Source organism: Equus quagga, chromosome 11 (assembly GCF_021613505.1).
Source record: "Equus quagga isolate Etosha38 chromosome 11, UCLA_HA_Equagga_1.0, whole genome shotgun sequence".
Lineage (NCBI taxonomy): Eukaryota > Metazoa > Chordata > Mammalia > Perissodactyla > Equidae > Equus > Equus quagga.
In genome coordinates, this window is record NC_060277.1 from 114166333 (window position 1) to 114179144 (window position 12812).

General features: G+C 45.7%; 1 protein-coding gene across 5 annotated transcripts in view; it reads left to right on the forward strand.

The window, feature by feature from the left end:
- RPTOR (regulatory associated protein of MTOR complex 1) overlaps positions 1–12812 on the forward strand; it is a 394844-nt gene that overhangs the window by 146180 nt on the left and 235852 nt on the right. For all 5 annotated transcript variants that reach the window (XM_046674997.1, XM_046674998.1, XM_046674999.1 and 2 more), the window contains exon 4: positions 9115–9273. In XM_046674997.1, coding sequence (XP_046530953.1) covers positions 9115–9273 — 159 coding nt within the window. The remainder of the gene's footprint in view (positions 1–9114; positions 9274–12812) is intronic.

Sequence of the window (12812 nt, forward strand, 5' to 3'; positions counted from 1 at the left end):
CTTCTCCAAGGAGCTGTCCTGAAGAAAGGGAATGTCTTTTTATTGCCTTTCATGCAGGTATAAAACTTGAAAGACACATATATTTGCCAGCGACAGAGTAAATCTCCTTTCATTTGCCTCTGCTCACAAACGGCACTCCTGGTTCCTCGCATCAGATGAACAGCATAGCTCTCGGGATGGTCACCTGTCCAGCTCCTATTGACACCCAGGAGAGCCTGCTTATGGAAAGTGTCAGTCAGGCTCACTCCACACGATAGCTGGTGCTTTGGTGGGAGTTAGAGTTTCCTCCAGCATCCTCCCTGAGCTTGTTCAGAGCAGCAGATCGCTTTGTCAGGGCATGAAGTTGTCTGCTGAGGGACCTGGGTGCTGTAGTAAAAGGCTTGCTTTACCACTGCATTCCATCTCAACAGAACTGAATTTTTAAAAATCTCAAAAAAATAAAAATAGAAACTCCAAGCCTCTGATATAACAGCTCTGTTTGGAAAAGCTCATTGGGCTTTGCAAACTCTAGTAGGAAATATTTATTCATCATTTGTTCATGCACAAATATTCAGTGAGCTCCAACTGCGTGCTAGGCATTATGCTTACCTGAGGGATGCCATAGTGAGCAGGGACATCACCATCTCTGCCTTCACAGGGCTTTGATCAGGGCGGGAAGAAAGTGGGGGGAGGAAGACAGATGTGTAACAAGCTGATAGAGTCAAGGGGCATAAATGCTATGCTAGGGGACCTGGAAGTGCTATGGGAGCATTTGGCATAGGGTAACTACCCAGTTTCTGAGGGCGGCACCTGAGAGGGAGTTCCAGAGAAGTAACATTTAACACGATAGTTGAAGAAGAAACAGGAAATGTCCTGGCAAGAGTTGGAGTTGGGGGATGGGGGAAAAAAGAGGGTGTGGCAGAGGTCCAGAAGGTAGGTGAGAACATAATGTGACAAAAGACTTGAAGATACTTTCTTATGGCTGGAGGGTAGACTCTCAGGCTTTATTTAGAGACAAGGCTGGAGGTCTTGCAGGGATTTGTGGGCCATTCTAAAGAGTTTGCAGAGTCAGTGGGAAGCTGTCCAAGGGTTTCCAGCAAGGGAGACATAGTGAGTTTTGGAGAATGGATTTGGATAGAGCAAATGAGGCTAGCAGATTAGTTGGGAAGCTGTTGTAGTAATCTAAGAAATAGACAGTGGTGGTGGTGATGATGATGATGGTGGTGAGGACGGTCATGAAGATGGTTGTTATGGTGCTGATGATGACAGTGATGATGAGGTAGTGATGGTGCTGATGATGGTGATGGCAGTGATGATCATCATGGTGATGACAATGATGATGAAGATGATGGTGGTTGTGGTAATGGTGGTGGTGATGACGATGATGATGGTAGTGATGGTGGTGATGATGACAATGACGATGATGATGGTGGTGGTGGTGGTGGTGATTATGATGATGATGGTGGTGATGGTGTTAGTGACGGCAGTGGCTTGGCCTAGGTAGTGATAGTGGGGATAGAAAGAGCTTTAGCAACAATAAGTGTGTTTAGAGGGGTGGTGGCATAAAGCCCTGAACTGCCTGGGGCCTGGAGCTTTCTTGTGTGGGGCTACCACCTAGAACAGGTGTCCTTTGTGCAGACCTGACCTTCCTCCCTGCCCAGCATTCCTTGGAAGTCCTTGCTTCCTACTTGGGAAGGAGAGGGGCAGGGCTGAAACTTCTGGGGGACCCCAGACCCGGGGCAGAACTGGCCCAAATTGTAACGTTATGTTTGTTCTTCCTGGACAGTTCTGAGAAAATCTCTCATGCTTTTCAGTTTTTTGGATCTGAACTTGAAATGTTATCCATAGCTATAGAAGGATGGAAAGAAGGACGGAAATCACGTTATTCCTACTCACATTCCTAGTCGAGTAAGATGGCAGTAGTCTTTACTGGAAACCCCAGAGAAGCACAGGCAGTGCTGTTGCTGCTGCACAGGGTTTCCTCGTTACAGGATTCTGTCAAGAGAGAAGACCTGCCAAGCAGAGCCCCTGGCTCCTCCTCCCTGCGCTGCCTTGCTCTCCTCCAGGCACATCAGGAGCTCTCTGTGTGGCTTCACCAGGCTGGGAAGGGGCCACAGCTGCTAACCTCGGCTGCAGGGAGCAGAGCCCCTCCTGCACCCGTATTCCTTAGCCTCTGAAATCTGTCCATGCATGACGAGGAGGCTGAGGGGAAATAAAGCTTTCCACAGGGAATGCAGAATCTGATTGCAGGGACACTGCGTAGGCCTTATTAGCATATAGGTGTCATTTTGGGGTGAGAGACCATCACTGAGAAGGAAATGAAACTTGGAGCTGCGTTTTCTGTCATTAAGCCAAGGGGCAGCCTGTCTTTGTTTCCTTCTTCCGTTTTTCATTCTTTTATTCTCTTCCTCTATTGCATGCTCTGAAATTTCCATGCTTCTATTTTATCACGTCTTGAGATTACATAGTAATGCCTAGCACAATAGGCAGTATTTTAGAGACTTGCTTTGTCATTTCACACCCCTGGCTAAAGTTGTCATAAATCTCCCAAATGATTAGCTGCTTCCCCTGCCACTCCTGTCCCTCACACTGTGGAGCCATTATCTGAGGCTTTCCAGTTCTGAAACAAAACCTTAACGTGGTGTGGTGACATTTAATTTAGTGCTTCTCATTTCAAAGCTCTTAAAAATATTAATTAATTCCCATAAAACCCCAGGAGGCATATTATTAATATCTGTAGTGCCTTTCATGAGTCCATTAATATGTCCTTTCTGTGCAATAGGTAAGAAAATGAGGCTAGGTCATTTTTTGCAACCCCACAGGAGAAGACCTTGATGGAGCCAAGGTCAGAAATAACGAATCCCTAACTTTATTGATGTCTCCAAGTAATGTCAACCCTGTGGCCCAGTGTGGCTTGGGAGAACAACACTCCTATTTAGAACTAATCTCTGGGGACAGCAATTGGTCCTTCAGTGGAGCTGGAACTTTACAAATCCTAGCTCAATAGCTGCATGGGGAGGGCAGAGCTGAGAAAAGCTGGGTGGGAGCGGTCAAAGTGGGATGCAGGCTAGACAGAGCAGGAAGCGCTCGTCATTCCTGCTTGAAAAGCACCCGGTGGTTTGTGGACTGTGAAGTGAATCCAAACACCATGGAGCAGACAGCCTGGCGCTCCTGGGAGACGGTGTGTGGGTGCACAGTGCAGCTTGTTCTTGCTTTGGGGTGCCTTGTCTTTGAGCAAGTTCTTCATTACTGAACGTTGGGGTTTCTGTAGCCCGAGGAGCAAGAAAGCCGATGCAGAGGGATGGTGAAATCAGGCGGCTCCCCGATAGCCAGGGTCAGTTTAGGGCCCTTTCCCTCTGGTTCTTTCTCCCTTCCCACTGCTCTGCTGTGTGGCGAGTTCTGCACTTTGTCTTTTCTCGTCTGTCCCTACAGCTCGTGGCTTCAGAAGTCTTTCTCACTCTGAAACATGTACCTGATGCTCCTTCAGGTTAACTGGCTTTAATGTGCATGAAAAGAGGCAAGTCTCTGCCAGATCAAGGCAGCGTCCTCCCAGACGAGGGGACGGAAGATGGTCAGGAGCATGGCCTGCTTCAGGGGGACTGGGCTGTGGACATGAGGCAGTGGCACCCTTTCTGCCTCCTGCATGAGGCTTTGGGAGGCTCAGGCGAGACGGTGCTTATGAACGCTTGCTGAAGAGTTCTCAAGGCTCTGCATGTGTCAGCTGAGACTGCTCTGGTGATAGTTATGAGGAGTAAGGAAGGTGGTGCTCAGAGTGGACCGTGATAGTTGACAAGGGTGATTACTGTCATACTTACTGGTAGCAGGAAGTTTCAGGAAATAAGGCCTTTGGGTGGGGGAATCAACACGATGCACTAAAGATTTATTTGCTGTTTTCTTCATACTGTCTGATAACCATGAGTGAGTTGAAAGTTATCAAAGCTCCGTCAGTGTCTTTGTAACCTCGTGGCAGGAGAGACGAGTACGAGAGGGACATCGTTCCATCACTGCTTGCTCCTGCCCTCCCACGCCGGGCACAGACCCTGCATTCTCTAGGCAGCTCCCCACCGCTCTCACTGCTCCTAGTCGTTGCTGTGGTGGGAAATGAAGGGCGCATCCCAGGCACGGCCCTCCTAGGCCCCCGGTGCCCTCTGAGTGCACAGGATGGAGGCCCTTTCCCTCATTTCCTCCACATGCGTTGATTTGGTTTCAGTCAAGAGGTGTTCTTTCCCGGCCAGTTTTCTCACACTCGTCGTAGAAATGCTTTGGTTTGGGAGAGGGTCAGAGGCATCTTTAGCACTGTCTCTCTTGGCACACACTGTGGTCATAACATATGTTACACAAACAAGTAGGGCCAGCCCTGCCTTCTGAGAGCTGGCCAGCCTGGGGCCCCCTTGGACGGGTGGCTTCTTGGAGAGACAACTGGAAAGCCAGTAACCTCATTATAACGGGGTATGATTCCCTGTTACTGCTCTTGGCAGTAAATGAAAATGTTCTTTGTCTGTTGTGCTCACAGGGAAAATAAGTAGTGAATTCAGAACAACTCTTAGCACCCATTAAAATTACTTTGTGATTCAACCTCTCCATCCTTGCTCTTCCCTACATCAGACGCCTGCAAGTCTTCCTGGAAGGAGGAAAAATACACACTGGGTGTTTCCTAGCACCCCTCCCACTCTGCTCCAGAACAGCCCAGAGCGAGACTCAGGGATGCGCTTGTAAGAACACTTGTGAAGGCTGCTCCCTCCCTTCAGCCCGTGGGCCCAGTAGTTGTAGCTCATGGTGCTAAAATGTTCTTCTGAATACCTCTAGCTGTTTCTACCCACCCTACCAGGATGCATTTTAAAAAGTGCTTATATCAAAAATGCATAGGCATTTATTTTAATTTACATGAAGGCCCAGATCAAAATGTCTACCAAGATGGGATGTGGTTTGCTGCCTAGTTTGGTCATTACAGCAGCTCTGAGGCAGAGAAAAATCCGAATTCCAGGTTTGTCCAGGTCGTGTCAGTGACTGAGGTGTTTTGGCTGACGGGGTTTACCTGGGTCCTCTGCTCCATCAGGTGTCTTTGTGGGGGCTGGGGACTCAGGAGGAGACGCAGTGGCGGCGGCTGCGCTGATTTGAAAGCAGCCTCCACAGACTGACCCCATCCCACTCTCTGTAATTCTTTTTATCCTACCCTTTTGAAGCTAGAATGTCGAGATAAGTGTACTTCACACTTATTTTCTAACTTCACAGTGTGCTGGTGCGGGTGTGGGTTTGGAGGCCGTGTCCAAAGTCGTGACATCTCAGTAAAATGTTTCCTTCTTTCCCTCCAGAACTAGATTTTCATTTATCAACTACTTTCATCTTGTTTAATGGGATTAACCAAAATTCAGGTGTTTAGAGCATTAAGACTCAGTGCCCTTTTTCTATCCTGCCCAGAGCACAAGTAAGCAGTTTATCAGTGATGCGTCAGGAATGTTTTTCTGTATCATTTTCTTAACTGTTTAATATGTAGAATTCCAAAGAGGAAAGAATTGTTGATGAACATCTGAAGTATCTATAACCTAGATGCAACGATTTTTACATATAGACTGTCTAATATGTTGAAATTCACTCGTCACTTCAACATCAGATAGGATTCATCATTTTGATTTGTATCATTACTGATTATGATAATCAATGTCGATAAAACTCTCATTGTCCCTCATCAACTAGTTGCTAATAACCAAGCATGTTGTGAGGCCGTGGAAAGGATAGATATAAAAATCAAGACTGGCCTGACAGGTGCACACTGCATTGCACACCGTGTCTGTCCTCATGGAGTTTACGGTCTCAGTAGGACTGGAGCAGCTGCACATGAACATGTGACGAACAGTGTAAGTTGGTTCAGAGAAAGAGAAGATTAGTCATGCTGAAGGGGTCCAGGAAGGAATTCTGCACAAGGGCTGGGAGTTGAACTGGTGCTTACAGAACACGTGCTTCAGGCCGAGATGCCAACCTGGAAGGAGCAGGGACACCACTGCCGCCTGGGCCAGGCATTGGCTCTGAGCTGCTCTGAGCGCTCCTGTGTCCTCAGCCGCTACTTCCGCATGGACCCCGTCTCCCTGAGGGCCAGCACTGCTCTGAGAGCCCCCTGTGGCTGCTCGTAGCCCCTCTGCCAGTGTCACATTTGTGTGCATTGCCTCCACGACAAAAATGAATTTGAAAACCTTGCATTGCATGTTAGCTTTCCTGAGCCTCCTGTGACACTGTTTACTTAGGAGTAGCATTCTGGCCGGTGTGGAGGAAACGCTGGGAGGGAAGACCACTTTGCTAGGCCCTAGCCTGCTACGTCTGCACAGGTTCTAAAATTGTCCTGCAATAGGATGGGGTTGCTGTCCTTGGGTTAGTTTGCTTACAGGTGCAGAAAATGGCAGGAGTCTGGAAACACTTTGTTTTTGAATTTCGTCATTCTGCAACTTTCATATTCACACATCTACTGATAACTTTCAGAGTCCAGGATACAGTATATCACCAAGGGTTTTATGTTGTCATAAATCACATTGTTGGAATATATTTAATTAGATGAGAGCAAAGGTTGTATCTCATCCGTGGCGGGACTGATACTGTGTGCATTGGGCCACATTCTCCTGTTGGTCTTCTCACGTGCAACTCTTCGTTTCCCTTAGAAAGGGGAGGAAAGCTTTCTTAAACATAAGCAGGGTGTCGTTCTCAGGCCTCCTCATGTCTGCTTTTCATCTCTGCTCCTTTCTCCTCGCTGCTCTTCTTTTGAAACATCAGCTGGTGCTCACTGAGCACACACTGTGTGCCAAGCCCTGTGGGAGGTGCCGGTCCCGCAGTGGGAGCCGCAGCCCGAGGCTCTTCACTGCACATGTTCCTCCTTCTCACCAGTGTTTCTCTTCAGGTGGTATCAGGGCATTGTGTTCTTTTTTTTTTTTTTTTTTTTTTTGAGGAAGATTAGCCCTGAGCTAACATCTGCTGCCAATCCTCCTCTTTTTTTGCTGAGGAAGACTGGCCCAGAACTAACATCCATGCCCATCTTCATCTGTTTTATATGTGAGACACCTGCCACAGCTAAGCAGTGCTTAGGCCCACACCTGGGATCTGAACCGGCAAACCCTGGGCCACTGAAGCAGAATGTGTGAACTTAACTGGTGCGCCACCTGGCTGGCCCATGTTAATTTTTTTATTTAGCTTTGTAAATAATGTTTTAAAAGTGTATCAAAGTAATAAACACATAGATTATGTTTTAAAAATCAAAACATAATCCCCACCTAGAGGCAAACTCTTAGCTGTGTTTTTCTATTAGGTATAACCATCCATATTTTATTTATTTATTTATGTTGCTGAGGAAGATTAGCCCTGAGCTAACATCTGTGCCAGTCTTCCTCCACTTTATATGTGGGTCACTGCCACACTGTGGCCTGTCAGTGGTATAGGTCTGCACCTGGGATCCAAACCCGTGAACCCCGGCCACCAAAGCGGAGTGTGCCAAACTTAACCACTGTGCCATGGTGCTGGCCCCTTTTAGAGCTTTTATACATGTTGCTTCCACTCCTCCATCCAGTATGGTTATAGATTTACTTTTTTAGTTCTTTTTATTGTGAATTTACCATTAAATGTTCTTTGCAACCAGACAAAGAGAAATGAATACAAAGTGGAAGGACTCCTCTGATGAGCCCCACATCCCCACTACCCAGCTTCAGCATCCTTGCCACATGGCCTTGTCTCTGCACTGGCCTGCCCTCCTCTCTCAGGGTATCTTGAAGTTTGCACAGGTTCTAATGAAATAAAACCAGCATTCATAATATTCTGACTATTAAACTATGACTATTTACATGACTATGTAAACATTGTTCACCAGAAAGCCAGGAAATGTATTTGGACCTAATTCTGGACTCTGTGTAGGGGCTGCCTGGCCTGCTGCTCTCTTGGGCCCTGAGCTCACCATTTGAATTAGCAAGAGTCCAGAGGAGGCCTGGGCGCCCGGGAGGACTAGGGCCTGTGGTTTTCCTTTTTTAGTGTTTTCCCGGCTGTCCTTGGGTGTTGGTTTTTCCGTGTGAACTTCAGTAGCAACTTGTCTAACTCCATAAAATAGCTGGTCATATTTATTGGGCGTGCACTGACTTTGTCAGTTAACGTGTGGAGAACAGGTATCTTAAGATGTTGATGCATCTACCCCAGCAGGGAGCATCTTCCTACATTTCAAGTTTACTTCCAAGTTTTTTTAAAACTCTCCTTCTCTGGGTTTTGTACATTTCTTCTTTTGTTTATTCCTGTGTGTTTCATCTTCTTTGTTGCTATGTAAGTGGAGGTCCTTACATTCATGTCCTCTAAGCATTTATTGTTTGTATATATAAAGGCTATTGATTTTTGTGTGTTAATTTTAGGTCCTGCTAATTCAGTGAATTCTTTGCATCCATCGGCAAGGGTCCAGGCAGAAGTAGGTGGGAGCAGATTTAAGTAGGGCGAATATGATGGAGCTAAAGAGGGCAGCTTGTTTCCTTACTCTGTTTTTGTTTTTTTTTTTTTTTTACCTATAATGCTTTTGCTGTGTTTTGTCACAGGTTCCTGTACTTAAGTAAATTGTGTCTTCCATGTTCCAGATAGTTGTGTTTTTTTGTGTGCTGAGGAAGATTTGCCCTGAGCTAACATCTGCTGCTAGTCTTCCTCTTTGTTATTCCTTTTTTTTGTTTGTGAGCTTCTGTCACAGCATGGCCACTGACAGACCAGTGGTGTAGGTCTGTGCCTGGGAACCAAACCTGGGCTGCTGAAGTGGAGCACACCAAACTTAACCACTAGGCCACCAGGGCTGGCCCTTCCAGATAGTTTTTTCAATAGGATTCAGTGTTTCTGAGAAATAGTTTTGATATCACAGGGGCACTGCCTTTTGCTTAGTGTTCCCAAGTGACCATGTGACCATGTTATCGCAAGTGATTTTCATAGTAGTTCTCAATAAATATTTATTGAATAGATGAATTTTCACAACCACCCTGTGAGGTAGTCATTATCCCAGTTTATAGATGGAGAGACTTGGGGTCACTTGTCCAGGGCCAGGCAGTTATTAAATGCAAACTCAGAGTAAGGAATGGAGTATGTACTCCAGGTATTCCCATGAATCCATTATAAGTTTCTTGCTTTTTTCTCCTGTGACAGGCCCGGTACAAGCAGAGCCTCGATCCAACTGTGGATGAAGTGAAGAAGCTTTGCACATCGTTACGTCGAAACGCCAAGGAGGAGCGGGTTCTCTTCCACTACAATGGCCACGGGGTGCCCCGGCCCACAGTGAATGGGGAGATCTGGGTCTTCAACAAGGTGGGCGTGCCGTGGAGGCTCCTGTGAACCAAATCCATTTCTCTTTCTGCGAAAAAGTGTGTGCAGTTTTGGTGGTCAGCTGCAGATCCTCTTCATCGGTAGCTTTAATTGGACCATTGATGTTGAATCCGTTTCCACAATCCCAAAGGCAGGACGATTGAATAGGACAATGGGCCAGTTATCTGGTGGGAAGTTTTGGAATCATTTCTGTTTCAGTGATAACAATTGAAAAATAATCAGGCACAGGAGTTGTTTCTGTTGTAAAATATGTTAACGAAATGACTGCCTAGAAAGTCATGAGGTGTGGGGTCTGTGATTTATTTTTCCCTCCATGAGGATATGAGTTCTTATAGTTCTTTGAGGAAAGACCTCAGGATTAGCAGCCTTCTAGTTTGAACAATTGCAAGATTTCTGAATTCAGTTAGAATCTTCCTTTGAGGATCAGCGATTTTCCTCGGGAATAAAATAGCATAGGTATTCCAAAGAGCTGACACCAAGGACCCTGCAGACAGCCTCAGCTCTGCCCTCTCCAGGGTCGACATTGCTGGCCTCTTGCAGTTCCTTCATCAAAAGACTGTGGGTGAAAGTGAGGGGTAGGTGACACCCCTTCCGCCATCTTCCTGAGCTGTGTGTGCTGAGTTTCATCCTCTGTCCACAGTGCAGGAACTTTGGCCCCCTGAGAGCAGCCAGGCCGCACTGCTCTTATCATCTTCTTCATGAAAGCCTCTACCTGGGGGTGCGCAGTGCTCAGCCTGTGTGGCCACTCCCTACGTCCTTAACCTTGTACACAAGGGTGTTGATTCTGGGATGCAACCAGCTCGAGTTCAGATCTCAGCCATACTGCTTTATTAGCTCTAGGACCTTGGACGAATGGGTAACTTCCTGGACTTCTGTTTCCTTACTATGGAAGCTGCTTCACAGTGTTGTGGTTAGGATTAAAAGAGGTGGAACATATAATATAAAGTACCTAACAAACCACTCGGCTGCCGGCTGTCCCATTTTCTCTGCTCCTCTCTGGCACAGGTGGCCACGCAGTGTAGGCAGCTGAAACAATTGGAGTGGCCTAGAGGAAAAGGCATGTAGACAGGTCCAGACCCAGCTCCTGCCTCAGGGCTAATGCCGCCTCTTCCTTGGATGTATCTAGTAACAACTTAATCTTAATTGTTTTTATTTCATAGTGGATAGATTCAAAACTATAATTATAGAAAAAGTAGAATGTAAAGAAACACGATATAACAAACTGCCAGATACCCAGCAGCCACTTCAGAAAATGACCTTTTGGAGTCTCTGTGTGCCCTCCTTAGTCTCACCCCTTTCTCTACCCTCCCCCACAAGATAAGAGGCCCAATGAGTTTTGAGTTTGTCACCGCCTTCCTTTCCTTTAGAGCGCCGCCTGTGTGGCTCTCAGCCCCGTGGGGATTGGCTGTTTCTAGTGACGAGAGGGAGATCGTGGTGCACATGCTCTTCCTGCTCAGAATTACGTGGGGGATCTGTCCCCACTGCTGCTGCGCCCGTCTTCTTCCCTGGGGTCCACTGCCAGGTGTGACATGTTTCAGGACCCTCTGTGCGGATGGACGTTCGGGTTGGTTCTCGTTTTGTCCCGATCTGAACCACCTGAGTGCTTCTGTCACCTGCCCTCCTTGCCCACACTGTCGTCAGGATTTTCTGTCTGTAGGGGTTGGTGGGTGTGAAGGGATGTACGGTGGTGTCACTTGAGTCTCCCTGCCGACTGCGAGGGTCAGGCGCCTTCTGATTGGTGTGGTGGCCGTGTGGGCTTCCTCCGCTTGAAGAGCCGTGTCCTCTCCGTTTTTCACTTGGGTTGTGTGTCTTTTTCTTATTGATTTGGAGGAATTCTTTATATTCTGGACAGTAATCCTTTATCATTTTTATGAATTGTGAATGTCTTCTCTGAATTTATGGCTTGCTGTATTGGTTGGTTTGTTTCTGTTCTCTTTACGGTGTCCCGTAGTGGACAGGAGTTCTTTATTTTGAAATACTCAATTTGGTCAGTCTTCCTTTAGGGTGTGGGCATTTTCTGTCTTCTTTAAGAAGACTTTCCTTATGCCAAGATTACAAAAATATTCCACTTTATGTTCTTCCAAAAGTGTTATATTTTTGTCCATTGCATTTAGGTCTTTAATCTACCTGGAAGTGATTTTTGTACATACTGTTAAGAAGGGGTTCAATTCATTTCTTTTTCCAAATGGATTCCTGCCTGTTCCATTACCATTTAATGCCAGCTTTGAACTGAACAAGTTCCCATAGTGTGTGCGTATGTCTCTGAGCTCTCTGTTCTGTTCCATGCGTCCACCTCTGTGTAAACAATGTTACTGGGTGCAGGTTTTCAGTGCTGCGTGGTGCTCGGGAAGGTGCGCTTCCCTCTTTGTTCTTCAGAGGCATCTTGGCTGTTCTCGGCCCTTTGATCTTCCATGAAAATCCTGAAATGACTTGTAAATCAGTGGATTAATGAGGGGAGACTCAATATCTTGACACTGTTGAGTCTTCCAGACTTTGCTCTTTTTAAGTGTCTGTCAATGGTATTGTATAATTTCATAAAGGTTTGTATAATTTGTTAGATATATTCTTAGATACTTTATATTTTTTGATATTGTTGTAAATGTTTACTAGAAAAATTATATTTTATAAGTTTTTACCAAGGTGTTTGAAAAGGCAGTTGACTTTTGTACATTTATTTTATATCTACTAATTTTGCTATTGTCTCTTGTTGATTCTAATAGTTTATCTGTACATACGTTTAGATTTTCTCAATAGGCTGTCGCGTCATCGGCAGAGATGGCCGTTGTCTTTCTTTCCCTCCAGGCTTGCGCCTTTGATTGTTCTTCTCTCTCACTGTGCTGGCTAACTCCTCCCAAGGAGTGACGTCCCGACTGGGGAGTCTCTTTCAGTCCTCATTTCCAAGGGAGTGCTTTAAAAAGAAGAAAAGATAAGAAAGTCCCTTATCAGATTAGAAAATGACCTTCTATTCCTAGTTTATTTTTTTAAAATCGTGAATAGATGTTGCATTTTTGTAAGTCATTATGTATGTGTGTATGTGTGTGGGTAAGATGATCATATGATTTTTCTCCTTTAAACTGGCAGTGCATTGAAGGATACGTGATTTTCTAATATGAAGTACATCTTTCATTTGTAAGGTAGCCCACAAACGTGTCATTATGAATTATCTGTTTCATGCAGGGTTTAGTTTGGTTTGTTGGTATTTTGTTTAATATTTTTACATCAGTGTTCATGAGTGAGATTGGCTTGTGATTGTTCTTTCTCTTGCCAGCTTTGCATAAGCAGTATAACTGTGGCCTTAGAAAATAGGTTGAGGCAATGTTGCTTTTTAGATACACTGGGATAGTTTTTGTGAGATTTGAAATATGTGTTGTCTGAATATTTGGTGGAATACAGACAAAGCTGTCTGGCTGACATTTTGTTTGTGGAGAGATCTTTGACTACTGACTTCGTTTCTTTTATTGGTAAAGGGCTATTTGGATTTTCTATTTCTTCTTGAGCCAGCTTTGCTGACTTACTTTTGT